Here is a 23,725-nt window from a genome sequence, read left to right as displayed (position 1 = left end):
GGTGCCAGATTTTCAGAATGCTTATGAAGGACAACGCCCTCCCACTCCTGCCCAGAGCTGGGCACCCCCCGCCCCCGCAAGCAGTACGTTGCTATTATAACTGTTATGGATGCACTGTCCCTATCCCTACCAAGGGACCCCTGCGAACCCACAAGGAGACGCAACTGTATATTTTTTGCCTCAGGCGCAAAATTAGCCACTTGGGCTCTGGGTCCGGCCGCCTCTGCTCATGCATAGTCAATAGCATCACAAATAATTAATAAGACGCTGCCCCGCAGGGCGGGGGAGGGAAACAGTTATGAGCCACACGCACGGGGCTGAAGCAAAGTTACCTGCGGTGACGACACAGTCGCTATGTCGGTGGCGTGCGACTGACTGGATGTCTTCCCAGGGATTTGATTGGCTTTCACGCCACTGTCGGCGGGACTGTATGTAGTGATTGGCTACTATGCTTACCGCGGCTGGGATTGGCGGTCTAAACCAGGAGGGGGAGGGCGCGACCAAAAGCGTTGATTGGTTGCGATCCCGGTCGCCGGAAGAGCCGGCGCGGTGGTTGGCCATTGGCGTTCTAGGCGTCGGTGTGGGGCGGGGCTGAGCGGTGATGGTTTGCTTGTGTGGGCCCCGCTGAGCCGGGCCAGGCGCTGTGCCCGTCCCTTATGCCTTCCCTGCCGCGCGGCTCGGTTGAGCCCTGAGCCCTGGCTGCGTCCGCAGCGGCCGCCCGGGCTGGCGGGGCGGCCGCAGCGATGATGAAGGGGGCGCTGGGCAGCCCGGTGGCCGCCGCCGCCATGCAGGAGAGCTTCGGCTGCGCCGTCGCCAACCGCTTCCACCAGCTGCTGGACGACGAGTCCGACCCCTTCGACGTCCTCCGCGAGGCCGAGCGCCGCCAGCAGCAGCGCAAGAAGCGCGATGAGGCCGCCACCGGCAGGAAGCCCGGGGCTGGCCAGAGACCCGGCCCCGCCGCCGGCAAGAAAGAGTCCCAGAAAGAGCGCAAGGTCCTGCAGGCCGAGAGCGCCGCGGCGGCCGGAGCCCCACTGCAGCCGGGTATGGGGGTGGGCGGGAGACAGCTGAGCTCCGCCCGGGGCTGGAGCGGGGCGGTGAGCCGGGACGCGGGAGAGTGTGTGGCGGTGTCTCTGCGGTAAGGCTGGCAGCGGCTGCCGCCTGGGTCCGTGCGGCGCCGGGTCTGTCTGAGCTCGGGGGTCTCCGCTCCGGCAGCAGCTGTGTGCCCGGGGCGCTGCTCTGGCCTGTGGCGGGCACTCGGCCCTTGGCCTTTCTAGAGCGATTCAGCACGTTGTCGGCCCGCCTAGACTGCAGTGGGCAGGAGCCCGCCTTCTCCTCGCTTCCCACACAGGGTAAGGGACTGGGCCCAGGTCACCCAGTGAGTCTGACGATCTGTCTCCAGGCCTCTGGACTTCTGGCTCTTCCGACCCTAACCGTAGGATTGGGCTATTCTCCACCAGCTCCCTCGCTGCTTCTTACCTTCTCCGGGGATCTGTTGGTTGTAACTTTTTAAAGAGGGTATATTAAAGTCCAGTTACATCTCGTGATTACTTTGGTTCAAAATTAAAACAGTTAAGTTGGAAACAAAATTGTACCATTGTCTAGCAATAGCTGAAACAGCTAGGGCTGAAATTGCTGTAAAACTTAGCTTATAACTTTCATGGTTTTTATTTTCATGTTCTGTTGAAAATTGTTTAGACAACTGGTAATGCAATGCACAGGTTAAATCTTTTTCATTGTGTACTCGGCTTTTCATTGAAAGCTGCCATGCTTCTGGAAGAAATGCAGTGAAATTATTCTTAATAGCACTGAAACTGAGTGTTTCATGTATATGAGCCAAAATAATTTAGGAGAGTAGTGACATCGAACATTTGAGGTTGTCTTTTTAGCATTTTGGAGGTGAGCCTGGATGATGTTGGAACACAGCACAAGGATTTAAAGATCTCATTAAATAAAAAGACACTTGATGTGTGTAACGTCACTTAGAAGAAGAGTGTTAGTTTTACTAAATAATGAAGTTGATCACAAGCTTTTGTAGGTCCTATACTCAGATTGCAGAGTATCAGTTGAATATGAACCGTTTATGGGAGCAGAAAGACACAAAAAGTGACAAGTGTTGCAGAACTCCTGCCAGAACAGTGTGGATGTGGAAGTTCAGCATTCTTTTATCTATTAGTTCTTATGCTGCTTTAAGTTCTGTAGCCTCTAAGCACATGGGGTACAGATGAGCTTTAGACACAGGGTTACCAAGAATGTTGTCAGTTTCTTATACAAAGTGAACTGTGCATCTGTAAATATGGTGTGTTGAGTTCTAGGTTTCTGTATATTTCGGAGCACTATAGTAGTGGTTGATATATTCTGGGGGGTTGGGATTAATAAACTGTGTTTTGGCCAGTATTTAATGTTTTGGTACTGGCTGTACATTGACACTCCCGAAATGGGTGGCTTTTTTTTTTCTTTCTGTGCATCAGCATGGACTTTTCAACAGCCCAGGAGCAACTGGTTTATGAAAACTGTTCTGTTCATATCATGCCTACATTGGTGCTATCACATAATTCCGGGTAAGGGTAAACAGCACATCTCTCTTCTTAGTCGTGCAATTTTAAATGAGGTTTAAACCTTGTCTGTGGCCGAACAGCACTGAAACGTGACTGTTGCATTGTCTGCCTTGAGATGGACCAAAATGCTCAAGAGCGCAGTGTCACCCTGAGCACAGAGTTTACAGTGTGATTGATACTGAGCTGGCTTTGACTACTTTGAAGGGAAACTCCTGGAAGCTAAACTAAACCTTGAGTTGGTAAAGACTACTGAATGATAAGATTTGGTACTAGAGCTGCTTGAACAGTTCAGGCTCAATTCTTCTCTATTAAGTCTGGCAGAGCAGCTTTTCTATCAAAGTACTTGATGTCATCTTCAAAGTTGAGGTTCTCTGCCTGGCATCTGTGTTCTCTGGTACTGCTCTTCAGGTCACAGGAGACATTACTAAGAAGTATCTAGCAGCACCCTACTGCTCTGTACCTCTGCACTGTAGTCTATAGCCTTCCTCCCAGTCATTCCTGTACGAGGAACAGAAGGGGATGCTTGTTCACAACTGTTCAAGGCTCCCATGAAGCTAATAGTTAAGGCTCTACCAAAATAAGGTTCAGTACTAGTCAACTTCACAGCCAGAATGTTTTAAAATTATTTTCACGTTTTCAGATGTTTACATCTGAAATTTTATGGTATTTTAACCTTGCACGGCTCCAACCCCTTAGTGGGTATTGGAGGGGTTTCAAAGCTGCTGTTGTGAAATTGTCACTCTGTCTTCTGCATTGCCTTCACAGCTGGACTCTGAATGCAGCAATCATAGAGTTTCCTGTAGCTGGAGGTTGGGGCAGGTGGGTCTAGTCTCTTCTACACAGCTGTGGGCTCCTACTGTGCAAGGGCTTCAGCTACTAAGCCCGGCTGGGCTGGAGAGAGACAGAACTTCCTCTTTCTGTGCATTATCACTCTCTGGGACATCAGACCCCCACTTGGGTACTCTCCCACCCCCGCCTCTAGCTGCACAAAGCTTCATTGTTCTGCTAAGTTTAAAGCTGGACTCTGAAGGTAGCAGCTACTGAGTTTACTCCAGCTGGAGGAGGTTCCCAGATTTGGGTCACATCTAGGGATGTTCACAATTAACTGGTAAGCCTCATTTTATTAAGCCTTGGGCTTATCAAGTTTGCAGATGATACCAAGCTAGGAGGGGTTGCAAGTGCTTTGGAGGATAGGGTCAGAATTCAAAGTAATCTGGACAAACTGGAGAAGTGGTCTCAGATAAACAGGATGAAGTTTAATAAGGACAAATGCAAAGTACTCCACTTAGGAAGGAACGATCATCTTCATGCAAGTAGAATGGGAAGCAACTGTCTAGGAGGGAGTACTGCGGAAAGGGATTTAGCGGTCATAGTGGACCACAAGCTAAATGAGTCAATAGTGTGATGCTATTGCAGAAAAAAGCAAATGTAATTCTGGGATGCATTAACAGGAGTGTTGAGAGCAAGGCACAAGAAGTCATTCTTCCACTCTACTCAGTGCTGGCTAGGCCTGAACTGGAGTATTGTGTCCAGTTCTGGACACTGTATTTCAAGAAAGATGTGGAGAAATTGGAGAAGGGCAACAAGAATGATTAAAGGTATAGAGAACATGAGCTGTGGGGAATGACTGAAAGAACTGGGCTTGTTCAGTTTAGAAAAGAGAAGACTTATAGGGGACATGATAGCTGTTTTCAAGTACCTAAAAGAGGGTTACAAGGAGGAGGGAGATAAATTGTTCTCCTTGGCCTCTGAAGGTAGGACAAGGAGCAATGGGCTTAAACTGCAGCAAGGGAGGTTTAGGTTGGACATCAGGAAAAACTTCTGAACTGTCAGGGTGTTTAAACGCTGGAATACATTGCTTGGGGAGGTCATGGGCTCTCCATTACTGAAGATATTTAAGAGCAGGTTAATAGACCTCTATCAGGGATGGTCTAGACAGTGCTTGGTGAGGGCAGGGGACTGGACATAGACTGTTCTAGTGTTCCATGAGTCTATAATTTATCCTAAATAATGATTACTGGTAACTGGTAGGGGCTGGAATTGCTCTCTGCCTGGAGTGGGCAGCGAATTGCTTCAGCCCCATCAGGCTGTTGCAGGTGGGGGATGCTCCAGTATGGCAGGGGCAGCCCCCTTCTGCGGCAGACCAGGGCAGGTCGGGCCCGGCTGGAATGCCTATGTCCAGGGCAGGTCGGGCCTGGCTGGAATGCCTATGTCCAGGGCAGGTCGGGCCCGGCTGGAGTGCCCCTACCTGGGGCAGGCTGGGCCCAGCCCAACTTGGGCAGACCTTGCTCTGGCTGCTCTGAAGTGTGTGACCCCATCCCCACCCCCCAGCAGCACCTCCATTCAGGCCAGAGCAGCCCTGATCCCTGCTGCACTGTGGGCAGGGTCGCTCCAGCCCAGCTAGAGCAGCTCCTGTCCATGGCAGGTTCACCTCCCCCTACCACTCATTTAAGGGTTACCCTAGCATTTAACTAGTTAAATGCATTAAATGGGATTTTACATCCCAAGTCTGATCTCCTCCAAGCTTCTGGGAAAACCCCAGCTGGAGGTTTCTAGTTGTTCGTTTCAGCCAGGCTGGGGAGGAACTGGACTTTCCTTGGGTCATTCTTGAGGCCATGAGAAAGATCATACCCAACTTTGGGACCTTTTGTGACTTTGGGACCCAACTTCTCCTGACTACTGTAAGCTCCACAGCTGGTATCGTCAGAGTCCAGCTCTGAAAGTAGCATGGCTGCAGCACTTCTTTAAGCCAGAGGAAGTGCTGCAATTGGGTATAAGTGGCTGTGCAGGGGAAAAGGAAGTCCCTCAGACAGCTGGGGAGGCATGCGGAGCTGCTCGTGGAAGGGAGATCATACCCAGCTCGTAATCCAAGCGGGCTTCCTGAGAGAGGGTAGTTTTGCTAATTGTGCTTGTATACCTTAATTTGCAGGTGTGTCAGTTGAACTGAAGCAGAGATTTGTTTATGTGCAAAGAGAGCATGTGGCTCCCCAAGTCAGTGCTGTGTGTAGTCAGCACACGCTTTATGCGTGTGTCACTTTAGTAATACCATAGAAAAAAACCTATGTGAATGGAAACAAGCAGAATCTGGCAACCCTGTGTGTGGATAATGGTAAAGTAAATGTTTCACACATTAGGCATAGAACCTCGATGGCCTGTAGATTGCCCATTGAATTAGATCAATGTACTACAACCCACAAGAAACAAACCTATTATGTGCAATAGGGGATATGCCAGTGTCTGAGGCCCCTGCAGTAATAGGCATTATGATTCCAAATATAGTAGCTGTGAGGACCACCAGAGAGGATGATTGTATGCTTCCTAAAAACAAGCAGTTCTTTGGCACCTCATGATGAAGTGGGCTCTAGCCCATGAAATCTTGTTAGTCTGTAAGGTGCCACAGGACTCCTCATTTTTGCTGAAATGGTCTAAAAAATGTACTCCTCTGAAACTTGTCACCATTCAGTACGTTTCCTAATTTCTTTTACTGGGAGACATCTGTGCCAGGACTATCCTGTTTGAAGAGGTTGAGGAACTTTTTGCCTCCTGTTGTACTCTAGTCACCTTAGATGCATAGGTCCTGATCAACGAGGAGTGGGTTATGATCAGGTTTTCAGAAGCCTGTCTCCATCACTAGAGATATTTAAGACCAGTTTAGATCGACGTTTGTCAGGGATGGTCTAAAAGGTACTTGATCTAGTCATGAGGGCAGAGGACTGGACTTGATGACCTCTTGCAGTCCCTTCCAAATCTAGTGTTCTATTATTCTAAGGTATCTTTTCTCTCTGCTTTGTCCCTGGATGTTTCCTGCTGCTTGAATATTGGAAAGACCCTTTGTGAGAAAACAGAGAGCCCATTAGGCCCTGACACCAGAAAAAAGAGGAAAAAGGAAGGAGGGTGTATGTGAGTAGTTTTTCCAGATAGTTCCTGCTAAATCAAAATGACAGAATTTCTGGCACATGCTAGATTACAGGGAACTAAATTAGCATGTTGTCAAAGAGAAGTGGATGACAGTTACTCTAAGGACATGTCTACACTAGGAAATTAGGTCAAATTTGTCAAGTTTGATTTTGTAGTACCCTATTTGGTAAAGTCAAGGGTGCATGTTCACACTGGTACGTGAAGTTGATTGCATACTCATTAAGGGGGGCACCTTCAACTTTGTTAGTAATGCACAGTGGGTACATATACCACAGTTTGTGCTGCCCCATTGCATTGTGGGTTTCTGTCCCAGTGTCTGATGGGGCAAAAAAAAAAGTCACAGGTGGTTCTGGGAGTGTCTCATCAGCATCCCATAGCGTACTTGTCTCCTCCCCCTCCTTTGAAAAGTAATGGCAAAAAGTGTTTTTGTGCCCTATTATCATATCCATGTAGACTCCGTTACAGGGCTGGTATGGAACCTGCAGAGCTTTGAGCTGTTGTGGCAAGGACTGTGAGCACGTCACACATTGTCCTGCAGTACGTGCAGAGCCTAAGCAACTTTCAGAGCCATGAAGACTCCAAAGAGGACAAGGACATACAGTCATACCCCGGGATAAGCCCATTCAAGTTATGAGAATTCGACTTTACAAGGAGTTTCGTTTAATACCCCTACTTCAGCTTACAAGGCATTTCTTATTTACGAGGACCAATTTGGAGGCTGGCGGTTCTGGTAGGCAAGCGCTGAGGGGAAGGAGTCAGCTGCATTGGTCTTGACAAAGAGGCCATGCAGTGGGGTGGCAGCGCCCTGCGAGAGGGCAGTGGTCTGGTGTGGGGAGATAGACTCGCCCGAGTCCTGGCAGTAGATCATGCCGCTCTGTGAGACATGGATGCTGGGCGCGCAGCCCATCCCGGCTCTGCCACTGCCGCTCACCCCCTGGGCACCTAGGGGGCCACCGCTGCCTGCCCTGCAAGCTGTGCCTTGGGTGCTGCTCGCTTTCTGTGGTGCTCCCTCCCATTTAGCGCCTGGCTCGCCCGCTGCTGCCGCCTTGGCTGTCGCTGGCAGGGCCTCTCCACCACGCAGCCCCACACAAGTGAGGCATTGCCCCTCGCCAGCCAGGGGCCCCGTGTGCCTGCCTAGCTCCCCATGCAGCCAGCCCCTGGCAGTGCCCCACTACCCGCTTAACCTAAGCTGCGCTAAGGCCGGGCTACCTCCTCGAGCCCTGCTCTGCCCTGCCCACCCGCTTGCACCAGATTTGGTGGTGTTTTAGCATAAATGGGTGTAAATTTTGGGGGTCAGGAACGCATACAATTTTTTCCCATTGAAATTAATGGTAATTACATTTTTGACTCACAAGAATTTGCCCTAAGAGGGGTTTTTCAGGAACGAATTACCGTCGTAAGGCGGGGGAAGACTGTATATGCGTGTGAAACACTGGGGAGAAGGAACTAGAGATACTGGCTCCACTCAGTATTTTGTGCACAGTGGAGCACCAGTTCCGGTGCCATGAAACAAGCTCAGATTGGTGGGACAATCTTCAGTGGCACTCTGGGCTTTGTTTCAGTGCTCAGGAAGTATTTCTATGTGTAGCGTCAAGATCCAGACTCCAGAGAAAACAGTAATAACGATGATAAGTAATTAAAAAAATTTTGGGGTCTGTTGTTAAAGTGTCTGGCAGTCCAGATTTAGTTTGCAGTCCAGCTATTGACTACCAGTGTATCTTACTTGAAAAATCAGCTGATTAAGAACAGCACTCTGAAGGGTTTTAAGTGACTGATTTGTATGAACATTGAGACATTCCTAACAGTGGGGTTCATGGTAAGCTGTCAAAAATCCAAACTTTTTCTTAATGAGCAATTAGGGTCTTTGGAGCCTTGCCAGGATGTAGTTTGACTAAAAGGCTATTACCGGACCCAGTATAGTGCTTCAACAGCCAAGACCGATTCTGGTATCAGGGTTAAAGTGTTCATGTGCAATTTTCATTATGATAGCTTGATCTACATTAGTTTATGTAGATTAGTTAGACTAGAAAAACATGCTTGTGAAGACAAAAAAGCAGTCCAGTAGCACCTTAAAGACTAACAAAATAACTTATTAGGTGGGGCACTTTCATGGGATAGATACACTTCTTCAGACCATCATCTGTTCTGGTGTGGGTATGATCTGAAGAAGTGGGTCTATCCCACGAAAGCGCCTCACCTAATAAATTATTTTGTTAGTCTTTAAAGTGCTATTGGACTCCTTTTTTGTTTTGATAGACTATAGGCTAACATGGCTATCTCTTTGTTACAATGCTTGTGAAGAGTTTTCTTGGAACATGTAAAACCTGAATATAAACTCAGAATATTTTCAGACATAATTTCTGAGGCGGTGTGCTGAAATTTGAGCTTTTAACCTCTATGTATGGTCTGAGTGCCAGTGATACTTCTTAAAGTCACTAATAGTCCTTCTTACAGCCGATCTATTAATAAATACAGTGGGGTCTCACCATTCATGAATTCAGTTATTCGTGAATGGCCTTGCTGCTTTGGGCCAGAGTGCCTGTAGCTGCCATTTCCCCCCTGCTCTGGGTCCGGGGGCACTGGTAACCGCTGCTGCTCTGGGGTGGGGATCACCCCCCCATTTGCAAAAATCAACATTTGTGAGGATTCTGAACCGTTGTGAATGTTGAGACCCTACTGTAAATTAAGATGCAGGCTTTACTGTTTGGGCAGTGGTTGGTAGCATTAACTGGTCTTCTGTTAATCTACAGGCAGCATGGCTTTGAGCAAGCTCCCAGCTGCATGGGGAAGGAGTGGCAGGGCTGAGCTCCCACCTTGCCTGCTGTTGCAAATTGACTTACATGTTACTCTTGGTACCTGTGCTGGAGGTGGCTGACCCCTTTTTTGGCCAGTGCTGAGACTTGAGTTCTTGCGCTACTAAAATTCTCTCTCTTGGTTTTGGCTTCAAAGTTTTGTGCAATATTTTTAATGCTCAATGTTTTCTGGTGGTTTGAATTGAGATGTATTGTATTTGTGTACTATTGTAAATCAGCTGCCTTTTTTCCTTTGTGTCTAGTTCTCAATTTTTATTTTTGAATTACCACTTGTTGTGGATCTCACTTGGAAGTGAGCAGTTTGTAAAGCAAATGTCAGTCATAAGTCCATTTGTCTGTTAGCTGTTGGTCTTGTATAGCTCAGTATTAAGTCTTCTGAATCCAGAATACAGTAAACCCTCAACTGAATGGATTAATGGGCAGGAGGGGTGTCTGTTATTCCTGAAAGTCTGTTAAGAGGGTTTACTGCCCACCCATCCCCGGTCTGCCCCCGCCCCCACCCCCCAAAAAAAAAAAGCGACTCACCAGGGCTGCTGCCTCTGGAACCACTGGAGACCACTGTGTGGCTGGAGTGGTTGCCATGTGGCCTGGAGGAGCCACCGCCCGTGGCTGGAGCTGCCGTGCACTCCTCCCACGAGAGGTGGAGCGTGTACGCAAGTGCCATCTACCTGCATGCCACACGGGGCAGCTTCAGCAGCGGAGGCAGTGGCTCCTCCCAGCTGTGGTAGCGGTAAGCTCCTTAACATTTGGGGGGGGCGGGGGGGGCTGGTGGAATTTAGGATTTTACAGATCCCAGTGGACTTCCATTGTTCCCAAAGCCCACTAAATTGGGTCCGTAAAATCTTTACTGTACTCTTTCGGTTGCAAATTAAATGAGATAATAACGAGCACCGCTATTGTAAGTAGTTCATTGACCTCTAGCCTTTTTTTTAAAAAAAAAAAAAAAAAAATCCATTCTTCAGCAGCCAAGTTTGTGATGCTTTCTTACTCTGTCAGAATAGCGATGGATGTGTACTGTTAGTAAACGCCTGGCTTTTTTGGTCCTTGAGCTTTTTATGTGTCAGGTGGTAGGGCGAGGGAAAAGAGTATGAAATGGAAGCTTTGTAATTGTTTCTCTTGTTAATTAAGCTCACTCACTTTTTAGAACAGTGATCAAATTTCATTTGCCAGCTCTTTGTTGAAAGGGCCCAGTGAAATGCAGAGCTTGCATTCCAGTCCACGCAAATAAGTTGCTGATCCTGCAGTAATAAAAAGTTCTGTCCATTTTATCTCTTAAACCTATTGCGGACATTTTAGTTTATTCTCTCTTGTCTTTAGCAAGTGCGCTTTGGACATGGTGTGTCTTTTTTTCAAATGAATAACTTCAATATACAGTAAACTCTCTTTCATATCAGCCATTATATCATCCAAAACTCTCAAATAACTGATATTTTAACCATAAGTACATTTTAGTTAATAATTTCTATAAGTACAGTATAAGGAAAGTACATATACTGTGTGTGCTGCATTTATTTGTAAGTTTTCAGCACACAGTACTACTGTGGTTGGCATATAAAGTACTCTGCGTACATTTTTGTTTGTATCTTAATATCTAATCTTGCTTTTCTTTAGTGTTATGCACTGCTAGGTATACCTCTCTATTTACCAGAATATTTGAATATCTGGCAACTTCCCATTCCCTGAGCTGCAAAATATGAAAGTGTCTACTGTAACTATTCCAGATACACGGGCATAAGGCTGTGCAGTGGAAAACTGCTGCAAGTGATTGTTACAAAATACTGGCATATTAAAAGCACAAGGTCAAAAGCTGGAAGACTTATCTCATTTTATAAGACTTACCTTTTGTAAACCCACGAAAGTGCATGACTTAATAAATTTGCTAGTCTTTAACTCAGGAGTGGGGAGCCCATGGTCCAGATCCAGACTGTGGCTTCCCTGGATCCAGCTCCTGAGGCTTGGGATTGCCTGAGCCTCGCAGGCCGAAGCCAGGGACAGCTCTGACCCATGGGCTCTGATGGAGCGCTGGCTGGGGAGAACAGGAAGCAGCTCTACTCAATGCTGCTGCTGCTCGTTGCTGTTCCTCCATTCTGCTTGGAATTCTGACAGTGTCTAAGAGCAGAGGGTGTGGGTGCAGAGCCATATGCATTGTGGGGATGCTGCACAAGTAAGCTGCACCTCCATTGCTCAGACCTTGTGTTCTTCGACCACTCGTGCTCCCCCACCCCTCGTGCAACCCTCCTGGTCAGACCCCACCCCCAGCCTGCTTCTGCACCCCCTCCCACTGCAAACCCTCAGTTCCCAACCCCCAGCCTGCTTTTGCGCCTTCCTTCCTACCCACATTCCATGCCTCAAGCAAACTTTTTGGCTACCCTCTCCCACACTGAACCCCTCACTTTTGGCCCCACCCCAGAGTCTGGAGGGGCCCACCATAAGTACTAGCCCTTGCCCCCCTAGGTCTGGGTGTGAGGGGAGTTCCCCCCCACCAGTTGGGCACCATGTCAGCGAGGATTGGGGTTTTTTAACTTCTCATTTGTTTGGCCCCTGACTGATTTTTGTTTTTTGTTTTGTTTTTGTTTTGATGGATCAGTGGCCTTTGCAGCCCTGCTCTAAGGTGCCACGGGCCTGATTTGTGTTTTTGAAGTTACAGGCTAATACAGCTACTTGTGTCCATTTAGTTCATGGTGTTTATCTGGAATGAAGTAGATATCAAAAGTAGTCTGACTTTGTATTGCAGCTTTCATACAAGATATAAATTTATGAAGATTGCAGAGTTCAGCATTTAAAAGACAGGAAATGCAGAATGCAGGTTGTGCATGGAAACTTAAAAATGCAACCTCAGTAGCCTTTTAGTGTCTTTTTTTGCAATTTGTTATTCTTTTGAAGGGAAATATGAAAAGAAAATTCTGTTGATTACAACCATGCTTCTTCCTGAATCTTTAATGCGTTAACATCTTATATGGTGTCATATCTTATACCAGTGACCTTTGAATTATGGAGCAGATCGCTGTTGCCCTGCTTCCCATTTCTCATTCAAGACAGTAACTTTGCTTTGATATTTAAATTCATCGTATTACGCTTCCAATTGTGTGTGATACAAATTTTACATTTTAAAATGGCTCTGAAGACCTGGGGTCAGAGAGAGAGAGAAAATAGCTGAATATTTGGACCGCTGAGTGAGAAATAGTGGGAGGGTAGGATTTGGGACACCTGCTAAGTTTGGGTGTTGTTTTTTTTTTTTTGTTTGTTTTGATAACCAGAAGGCATTTGAGGCATTAGACAACTGGATTTTAATTTCCCTTTTTTCCCTCCCTCACTCTAAAGTCATGACAGCAACTAGTTGCTTTTCTATTCATTCTTAACATCTGTCACTACATGTAAGAGCAGTGGACTGTTAGCTTTTTCCACTGCTGACCAATTCTGAAGAAATCTCAAGCTATGTATTGCCAGTCTTAACATTAGGATTTAATCTCAACAGCTCAGTGGGAGGAGTGGGGCATCTGACTCCCATCAGAGCTAGTTGTTTTACACAACCATATCAGTTAACATTTTGAAAGCTAACCCTCTTTACACAAAGCTAGAGACTTATTGTGTCTTACTTGTGCCAAGTTTTTAACTGTTTCAGAATCAGTTTTCATTTTAGTGGTAAGTTGAAATCTATGGATGGGGAGGGACAGTTTATATGGTCATAATCATTATATATATATATAAATGGTCCTGTGTTAAGTTTGGTGGTGGAATCACTCAGATGGGATGTCATAGAGTGTCTCTGATCACTTGTCCTTTGTAATGCTAACAATCAATTTGGCTTAGGTAAGGAATATTAACTTTTTCTTGTTACGCTGTGACATTACTAAATATATTCTACAGATCTACATTTTCCCCTTTGGTTTCACGTTGATAGTGTTCTTCACTTAAGCTATGTCTACTTTAGAGAGTTTTGTCAACAAAACTCACAGAGCGTCCATGTTACAAATGCATTCTGTTGACAGCAAATTGACAGAACACGGCCCTTCTGTCAGCAGCCTTCTGCCGTACCCCTAGAACGCAGAACGCCCTGTCAACAGAAAGCCAGTGTGGGCAATCCAGCCGGACCCTCTGTCAACAGACTGGACTTCTGGGACACCAGGCAGCCCTGTTTGCTGTGTTTCCAGTTGTCCATTCTGTTGAGAGAGAGGCCAAGTAGTCCGGCTGCTCTGTGTCGATAGAGCAGGTCGATAGAGCAATCTTCTTTCATGTGTGGCTGCAATCTGTCGACAAAAGTTTTGTCAGAAGATTACTTCTGATAGTAACTTCTGTTGATAGATCGCTATAGTGTAGACCTAGCCTTACTGTCTATATAATTTTGGGTGTGATGGCTGCACTTTGCTAATGGTTTACATACAGTTTGTAAATTGTTTTAATTTTCAGTACTGTAGGAAAGAGACAACATGCAATGTTTGATCTAAGGCTAACTTGTGTAGAGTTCATAGTTTAATTTGGGGCATTAATTTTCAATGTACTGCCATGCATTATATTTCCCTTATGGAAGGTTTTGAGAACTCCCATAAATTTCTATGGCATGTGTCAGCTGCGCAAAAGTGAGAAGGTGGACGTTATTGAGGAATATGTGACTCCTTTAAGTAAGCTACCATTGATGAAGATGGCACCCTTGGAACTTTCACAAGTCCTGAATTATATGATTGTGGGTGGCCTTTTTCCATGGGACCCCTACCTGCTTTGTTCAGTGTGCCCAGGTGGTGTTTAACACTTGCCATGCAGTCCTAGCATTCTATGATTCATACCCTGCCCATGGTTGGGCAGTTAAGAAGAGTGAATGGGCTGTATTAATGGCCCTCCTTCATCTCAGTGGGCTGCAGCAGCTCTTGTCCCACTGGGATTCCACTTGCAGCCTGTGTACCCCTGTCTGCTGCCCAGCCTCATGCGCTTCCATACCAGGACTCCGGAGCCCCCCAATTCTTCCTCCTTTGCCACCCGTCCAGCACTTTCAGAATGCAAAGAGTTCAATGATTTGTGGCATTCCAGATCTGGGACAGAGTGGTAGAGGCAGGGACAGAGCATGAATCAGGCAGTTTGTGGCACTCCAAAAGGAGAAGTAGGAAGTATGGGGCTCCAGGACGCAAGAGGCACAGTGGGGGAGGGTCACTGGGCTGCAGGCGGTGCCCCAGTAGGCCACATGGGGTGCCCACCATTGCCCTACACTGCTCCCATTGTTTTCTGTATGTTTCTGTATTGCCCTGTGACCAGGGACCCTGGGGATGGGCCACCCAAGGTTACTGAGGGCAAGCTGTAAAGAATGAGGCAGACAACTCCCAAAAGCTGGTGGATATTACAATACTTTTATTTACCAAATTAGCATAAAACAGCTTTTATAATACCTTATTGGTTAACTGGGCCCCAAAACACAGGTTTCTTAAAACAACCCAGGCAGCCAAGTCAAATATGAAAGTCCATGTTACCTTCCAAGTGAATGAATGCTCAAGATTTTACCCGAATACATGCTTATGGCTAATTCTTATTGACTGAATTAAAATTCATTAAGTAAGAGTGAATATTGCAGACAGCACTACAGTTCTGATATCAGTTTCATAGTAGAGGTGGTGAGCTTTGTGGTTGCAAAGAGTTCTTTTAGAATTAGTCAGTAATTGATAGGCCATTGTTCATAGTTAGGGTGATCCAGGTGTGACTGGAGGTGACCATTTTACAGACTCAACCTCCCCATGCATAAAGTATCACCTTTATCATAAAGGTCTGACATGAAAGGATCAGGTCTCAAAAGCCTTTTATAGCAGCCTCTCGACCATGCATTCCTGGGTAAATAGGTTTTTAAAGTAACCTTCTACAGTAAACTCTTTGATATCTGGCAACCCTGGGACTAGGAGGTTGTTGGATATTCCTATATGCTGGATATGCAGGAGTTTCCAATATGCTCTGGGCAGTTCGGTCCTGCTCTGGTGTGAGTGAAGGCTGCAATGGAATGCCAGTTAATAGTGAAGTCTGGTTGTTTGAATGCTGGATATCAAATAGTTTACTGTATTTTCTAAACATTATTGATTAATAGCTCTTTGAATTAATGCTAACATTCGTTAAGCAAAACATAAAAAAGCAGCCTTGTAGCACTTGAAAGACTAATTAAATGGTTTTTTTAGGCGATGAGCTTTTTGTGGGACAGACCCACTTCTTCAGCTCTGGAATCATTTTGTTAGTCTTTAAAGTGCTACAAGATGGCTTTTTGTTTTTGTGAAGATACAAATTAACACGGCTGCCTCTCTGTGACTATTCATTAAGCAGTTAATATACAGTTTACCACAAACTTCAGAGACATATAGACAATGACATTATTTCACCCAAGATTCATCTGTTAATATTGCCTTTTGATCTCTGAATCAACAGCTGACTAATAAGCAGGAACTGTCCTTGTGGTTAACCTCTAACACAATAGAAGTAGATAGATACAAGTAGTATTACCTCTAATTCTCAATTATACAGGTTTGCATTTTAAAGTTATTGTCTGACACAACATCCCTAAGTACTGTTTACATTCTCTTGTAGTATGTCTGTAAATGATAAATATGGGTCAGTTTCCTGTGAGCTGCTTAAATTTTTCTGGCCATGTATCACAGCCCTACTGGTGGTATCTGAGTAGCTTCATAAAGATAATTGAATTCATCTTCACAATCTCCAGGCTGGATTGAGTAGTGGTATTACCCTCATTTCATATATGCAGGAACTGAAGCACAGGTTGCCAAAATATCCAATTGACCAGTAATTTTGGAGACTCAGCTTGAGACACCTATGCTCTAAATTGTTCTAAGGATATTTAGGGTTGCTGTAGCTCTTAATAGGTTCAGTGCTCATCTTCCATTGACTTGAGTTGCATTTGTGTGCTCAGCATATCTGTGTGTCTGGTCCTTCTGTCACTTTGTGTGCTCAAAAAAAAATCACACCATTAGTGGCTAGCTGTAAAAAGTTTGGTTGGGGTGGCTTGTCCGTTATCCCATTGGAATTCATTGGCAGAAGCAGGGATAGAATTCAGTTGTCCAAGGTGACATTAACTACAAGACCATCCTTTCACTTCCTGCGATCCCTTGCCTCATTCACTGCACAGCTTTCAATTCCTCCATCAGTTAAGGAAATGATCCTCTATACAACAGCCTTACTCATTTCCAGAGCAGAATGCATCCTGTGCAGTGGGTAAATTAGGGGTGCTTTGTGGAAAAAGAGTAAGGGATTATGTAATTAAAGACAGAATCATAATGCATACATAGAAGGGGACCCTCGATTTTGGCATTTCCTACATCTTCAGTGCTTGTCTTTGCAACCCTCACATCTCATTTTTTGTGTAATTTCTTGGAGTAACTAGTTGTAGTGTAATTGGTGAAGGTGGGTGAGGTGATATCTTTCATGGGACCAATTACTGTTGGTGCAAGAGAGAAGCTTTTGAGCATTATAGAGTTTCCGTTTCACTTCCATTTAAGCTTGAAAGCATGTACTTTTCACTAATACAGGTTGAACCTCTCTTGTCCAGCATCTGCAGAACCTGACCGGTGGCCAGAAAAGAGAATTTGTGGGGTGACGGAAAGTCAATATTTTCTAGCACATTACCAACACTTACACTGCTTACTGGCCTCTTAAACATTTAGGGGTAAATTACAGCCAAATAACAGCACGGAACATTGAGAGCCTTGACTAGTGGTTATAAACAAACATCATGGAGTCACAGGAACCTTGGCCACACCCGAAAAGTGGTCATCAGGCTGACTAAAATCATGCCGGATTAGAGTTTGCTGGATTAGACTGTTTTGGATCAGAGAGGTTCAACCTGTAGCGGTTGTTTCAACAGATACCTCACCCATTTTGTCTGTCTTATCCTGGGCCTGAAACAGCAATAATAATACTACACACAGCAGTACTAATTGTCACTGTTTATGGGCGACCACTAAAAAGGGATGTCAGTGAGTTTCACACCTGGTTACCGCTCATAGAGCAGTGTAAACACTGAGGATGCCAGGGTTTCAGTTCCAGGTTGTGGTAGAACTTGTTCTAAGGGTTATAAATCTCCCTGTTTCTGTCCCCCTCTTCTCCTGTTCACTTCCAGCTTCCTGACTCTGGTTCCCCATCCTTTGGCTCCTGCAGCAGCCTTGCTTCCCATCTGCCCATTCCTCATCCCATAGTGTAGCAGCAGTCAGGCTGTTCTGCCATCTGTACTGTCTGGGTACACAATGAGAGAGCTTTGGAAGAATGCAGGAGGAAAGATATATTTTTTTTTAAAAAAAAAATTTTTAGCAAAATCAGTTAATTTCCCTGACCTTGCTGTAGTTTTTTTGAGGTAGATGCCTGGCATGGTGATTTCAGCCTGAATGGCTCAAGTTTGGAGTCATAAGCAACAGAAATCATGATCTTTTCTGATAGAAAGTGTTAAGCAACCTTAACCACAGGTGGTGTTACCAGTTCCAGCTATAGTGTCTTGCTTGGAGTATAAAAGTAGACTGTATGGTGACAGTTACCTCTCCAAGCCAGTAGTCTGGTAATTGAAAGTAATGCTGCTTTATAGAATCATAGAACAATAGAACGGGAAGGGACCTTGAAAGGTCTTTGAATCCCATCCCCTGTCCTCGTGGCAGGACCAAGCACCGTCTAGACCATCCCCGATAGATGTCTGTCTAACCTGCTCTTAAATATCTCCAGTGATGAAGATTCCACAACCTTCCTAGGCAATTTTTCCAATGTTTAACCACCCTGAGTTAGGAAGTTTTTCCCTAATGTCCAATTTAAACCTCCCTTGCTGCAGTTTAAGCCCATTGCTCCTTGTCCTATGCCCAGAAGCCAAGGAGAACAATTTTCCTCCCTCCTCTTTGTAACCATTTTTCAGGCACAGTAAACCCTCAAAATACATGATTTCAAGTTGCAATCAATTCACATGAGTTAATCGCAGCTCAAAATCCTGGTCCCCTTGGCCCTGACTCAGCGCCCCCAGGTCCTGCTCACCATCCATGGACAGCTCCGCTTCACCCCCACCCTCACACCTGGCTGTGGCTCAGTCCCCACCTCCATACCTGGCTCTGGCTCAATCTCACCACCCTGGTTCAAACACTGTGCACAGCTCCAGTTCCATCCTCCTGCCCCAGTTCACACCTCTCCCCCCACCACATGCGTGGCTCTGGTTCCATCCTCCTGCACCAGTTCAAACCCCCCCACGGCTCGCTCACCACCTGAGCAGGCCTCTGGCTCAACCCTGCCTGCCCACCCCCGCCGCACGTGGCTCCAACTCAACTCCACGCCCAGCCCCACCCCAGGCTTAACCCCCATGTACCCCTCCCACAGCCTCAACCCACTGCCAGGTTTAAATCCCACCACAGCCTCAGGACTTGCCTTGCAAAAGGAGCTCCAGGAGCTCCTGCTGCGTCCCTGGCTGTGTTCTGCTGGGGCGGGGGGCAAGCTGCTCCTCGATTTACGTGAAATTTGGGTTACATGAGGGGCCGTGGGAACAGAACCCTCGCATAAATTGAGGGTCTACTGTACTTGAAAACAGCTATCATGTTCCCTCTCAATCTTCTCTTTTCTAAACTAAGCAAGCCCAGTTATTTCAGTTTTTCCTCATGTTCTCTGTAATCAGTCTTGTTACTCTTTTCTGGACCTTCTCCAATTTCTCCACATCTTTCTTGCAATGTGGTGCCCAGAACTGGACACATTACTCCAGTTGAGGCCTAACTAGTGCTGAGTAGAGCGGAAGAATGACTCCTCGTATTTTGTTCACAACACTCCTGTTAATGCATCCCAGAATCATGTTTGCTTTTTTTTGCAGCCACATCACACTGACTCATATTTAGCTTGTGGTTCACTATGACCCCTTTCCGCTGTACTTCTTCCTGGACGCTTGCTTCCCATTCTCTGTGTATGAATCTGATTGTTTCTTGCTAAATTGACCACTTTGCATTTGTCCCTATTAAACTTCATCCTGTTTACCTCAGACCATTTCTCTAGTTTGTCCAGAGCATTTTGAGTTCTGACGCTATACTCCAAAGCAGTTGCTACTGCCTCCCAGCATACTTTCTATGCCAATATTTAAATTGAATATATTGAATAGAACTGGTGCCAAGACAGACCCCTGCAGAACCCTACTTATTATGCCCTTCCAGCATGACTGCAAACCGTTAATAACTGCTCTCTGAGAACGGTTATCCAGCCAGTCATGCATCTACCTAATAATAGTAGCCCTATCTAAATTTTGTTTGCTTAGGTTATTGATAAGGTCATGCAAGATCATATCAAATGACTTACTAAAGTCTAGGTATACCACATCCACTGCATCTGTCTTATCCACAAGCCTTCTTATTCTATCAAAGAAAGCAATCAGATTGGTTTGGCGTGATTTATTCTTTACAAATCTTTGGGTGATAGGTAACAGCCACCTATTTTCTTCCAGATGTTTGCAAATTAATTCCTTAATTACTTGTTCCATTGTGTTCTCCAGTACGGAATTTAAACTGTAGTTTCCTGGGTTGTTCTTATTTTCCTCTTTGTAGATGGGCACTGTATTTGCCATTTTCCAGTCTTCTGTAATCTCTCCCGACTTCCAGGACTTTTTATAGATGATAGCTAACAGGCTTAGATACCTCCTCTGTCAGCTCCTTGAGCATTCTAGGAAGCATTTCATCAGGGCCTGGTGACTTGCAGATGTCTAACTTTTCTAAGTAATTTTAATTTTTTTTTAATCTTCTGAACCTTTCCTCTTCCCACTAGCATTCACTATGCTAGGTATTTCTTCATCAAAAGTATTACTTATATTTAGATTCCTCACACTTTTTTTTTTTTGTATGTGTGTGTGTGAAGGTCAGAAGCGAGCTTCTAAAAGGGGAGAACAACAAGGATGGAATGAAAACAGGGGAACAGAGATAAAACAAGACAAAGCTGAATGGAGACCTTCTTTCAGGGAATACCGTCCCTATGAAAAGGAGAGACAAGTGGAATTCACGGTAGAAAAGTATGTACTTCTAACAACATTCAGGGTGGCCCTCAGTAAAGGGTATGGTGTCTTCATGTCTTGTTCGGGTATAGTGTTTTCATGTCAGTTACTTTTCTAATGAAATAATACAGACTTTTTCATTAGCAAAGCAATTGATTTAATGGTCTGGTTTCAGCCTCTGCCATTAGTACTTGGTAGTGTTTTTCATGATTTCAATGTATGTGTGTTAACATCACCTGTCATATTTTAATTAATTGCTTGTCTAGATTCGGAAGCAAAATGTGACCAAATGCCATTAACCCTTACAATAAGTGAGCATTGCCACAAAATTTATCTCCATGAAATTCCTCTGCTAAAACATATAGGACTAGTTCATAGTTAAAAATAATTGATATGCAGCTTGCCAATGCTTATTTTCAGCAGTGGTTTTGTTTGTGATCTCCTCCCACCTCCCATCTGCACCGCCGCCACCCACCCTAGACAGAGCATCTCTGGGCATCAGTGTTTAGTGTTGTATGGACAGTCAAGTTCAGAGTACCCTTCCTGTCCATAAGTGCTAGGTGAGTGAGGAGATGTAGTCAGTTTCAGCAATTCATTTCTTATTTCACTGGGACTCAGCTGATGCTCTAGTGCATGGGTGTCCAAACTTTTGGCTTGCCTGGGCCGCATTGAGTGAAGATAGTCTTGGGCTGCATACAAAATATATAACATAGTTAATGTATATAAATCACATAATAATGTTAAAAGTTTACGATCTTGTGGGGCCGCATTACTGTCCAGGGCTGCATGCGGCCCGCAGGCCGCAGGTTGGACACTCATGCTCTAGTGTGTAAGTTGTCTTGCAACCTGCATTTTTGTTATCCATGTTGAAAGCTGTAGCCCCTTTTCCCTCCTGTTACCGAAAGTTCTCATGATATGCTGACTCTTGTAAGTCTAGAGCTTACACCATGCACATGCAAATTGGACATATGACGGTAATCATAGTGCCTAATAAAATACTTTGAGATGTTTGTCATATTTAGAAAAAAGTGCATAATTAATAATCACTATTACTGATGTAAGGATAAAAGACTGCAGGCCTTAAACTGTTCACATCTAGCCTCTATTTGTTTTTAATGCTGACAAAGAGCACCAGTCTGGACGTAAGATGAGTGTATGCTTGTGAAAGATGTGGTATAAAAACTTACAGTAATGAGTGAATATAGTAATGGATCTGTTATCACAACTGCATGAAAGCATTCCTATCCCATCAAGTTTTCCCTTATAACTTTTTATGTAGAAGTAGTCTAACTAGAAATCTTCCTTGCTTTTCAGGCCTGTTGATCGATTTGACCGTGAAAGACCAATGCGAGGTCGTGGGGGAATAAGAGGTGGAATGCGAAGCCGAGGAAGAGGTGGTGGGTTGAACAGAAGTTTTAATGGCTATGACCAAAGAGGGAAACGGGAATTTGAAAGACAGAGTGGGAGTGATAAAACGTAAGTGCTTTGTATATTTACTGCTCTCATCTGAAATATCGGTCACACTCTCCAGACATTTCAATAGCTCTCTGAGGGGTTGGAGTGGGGAAAAGTACAGTCAGCAAACTAATGTTACTTTCAGTTTGGTACATCAATAAGAAGGAATTTCTTAATTTGAAGAATACTGTTTCTGTTTCTAGAGGAAGCAGAACAGAAGACAAAAGGGGTGGAAGTGGAGCTCGCAACTGGGGAACAGTTAAAGACGATCTGAGGTACAAAGAAAATTTGTGCCCATTCTACTTTTTATAAAAATTTTTGTAAAGTAATGTGCTTGGTCACAGTTAGCTTTATTTCAAGCTTTATCCATTCACCCTGTCTTTAACTGTTATGGCGAGCCGAGCTGTTCAATATTCTTAGTGTCCTACAGGCCCCTTTTGTTGAAGCTTACCGAATGGATCCTAGCCTGATGGAGAGCCTTCATTTAAGGCAGGCTTCCAAGTATCTGTTTGCATAAGGCCAAGTCATCTTTTGACTGGGATGAAATATAATTGACTTTTCCTATTTTTATTAAATGGTGAGTTTGGCCTGTGACTGGCCTGTGTCAATTTTAAAGAGAATTCTACAGTGCTAAGAAAATATCCAGGTCTTAGAAGTTGTTCTATACTCTTGGTCTGGTTCTGTTTGAAATCTCCTTAAATTGGAAATAGGACCACAAGCCACCTTTTGTACCCCTTTACACTGCTAGAGATGTGTTGATTTTTCAGTTAAATGTTACTCTAGTAAATGCATAAGCCTGCTTTTCCGCAAGGGGACATATCAGGACTAAATGGCTTACCTAGGTTCTCTTAAAATGACCTAACCTTCGGGGGGGAAAACAAGCAAAACTTCTAATTTATGTCAAATCTCTGTAATGGCTATTAGTCTTTTCTTGCTCATTGGTCTAACTCACATGCTACTTCATAGATAATCAACTTTAATAGCTCACAAATGCACATTTTAATAATTCTAACTTAAAATGGCAAGCTGTGCAAGGGTGAGAGACAGAGTAGAATTAGTTGTAACTTACAATAAAACAGGTATCTTAAAGACTTAAGGCGCAACTTTCAAAAGTTTGTACCTTCTGTCAACAGAAATCGGGCCATTTAAAAAAACATATCTCACCTACCTTGTCTCTCTCTGAAAAGCATGTAAGTCATCGGGGCATTCTACAGTCTGTTGAAAGTCAATAAAATGAATTAAAAATGAAACTAGATATATGAAATTTTGTGGCAAAGGTCTTTTGGGTATTCGCAGTTTACCTTTTCTCATAAAACAAATTTAAAGCTTATTGGGATACACTGTCTTGCCCAGCACACAACTATCTTGTGGAAATCAGGGCTGCAAGCTATTGAGGTAGATGTATATGATTCTAGATGATTCACGTAAAGATCAGCAAGAATATCATCTGCCACTGCTCATCTTTATTTTTAGTGATGGTACAAGAGCATATCAATCTTCCTTCAGGATATAAGCAAAGAAATAGCTTTCTGCCCACAATTATGTTTCACTAGTTGTTCTTTAGAGGCTTTTTATACCTTTCTCTGAAGCCTGCGGTAGATCAGATAGGAAAAAGGGAATTGCTGCATTAATACTTGTAGTCATTTCAGTCTAGTATCCCAAGTACTGCAAAGATACACATTAATGCATATGGTCTGAATTATGTGCTCATATACTAAATTTTTATATTTCACTTGGCACCATTGTAAAACTATTGTTTCTAATTTCGATAAATTCATCTTCGGTGTTACGAAAAGTACTGTCTAGGAACTTAGATAAGTTTATATTAGTCTGCATGTCACTAAACATAAAACAGTTGAACTACAAAAAGTGATCTAAAATTGGTATTAAGTCTGATTATGGTGAAATTTTCTTGTATCTTGTACATACACACTTTTGGCTTTCACATATTTATGGTTACCACTTCCTCCAGCCAAGGATTTCTGGTGCTTCCTGCTATATAATCTTTTATTATTAGGACA

The 23,725-nt window shown here is 44.5% G+C and overlaps 1 protein-coding gene across 2 annotated transcripts in view; it reads left to right on the top strand.

Moving 5' to 3' along the window:
* Positions 1 to 580: 580 nt before the first annotated feature.
* HABP4 (hyaluronan binding protein 4) overlaps positions 581 to 23,725 on the top strand; it is a 44,870-nt gene continuing 21,725 nt past the window's right edge. Inside the window, exons 1-4 of one of the 2 annotated variants that reach the window (XM_074995107.1) lie at positions 581 to 1,041; positions 20,117 to 20,267; positions 21,564 to 21,725; positions 21,908 to 21,979. In XM_074995107.1, coding sequence (XP_074851208.1) covers positions 744 to 1,041; positions 20,117 to 20,267; positions 21,564 to 21,725; positions 21,908 to 21,979 — 683 coding nt within the window. In that variant the 5' untranslated portion in view covers positions 581 to 743. The remainder of the gene's footprint in view (positions 1,042 to 20,116; positions 20,268 to 21,563; positions 21,726 to 21,907; positions 21,980 to 23,725) is intronic. The other variant, XM_074995108.1, reaches the window with a different exon arrangement.

Source organism: Carettochelys insculpta, chromosome 5 (genome assembly GCF_033958435.1).
Source record: "Carettochelys insculpta isolate YL-2023 chromosome 5, ASM3395843v1, whole genome shotgun sequence".
Classification (NCBI taxonomy): Eukaryota; Metazoa; Chordata; order Testudines; family Carettochelyidae; genus Carettochelys; species Carettochelys insculpta.
The sequence above is the reverse complement of the archived record's forward strand: the minus strand, read 5'-3'. Positions and strand labels throughout refer to the sequence as shown.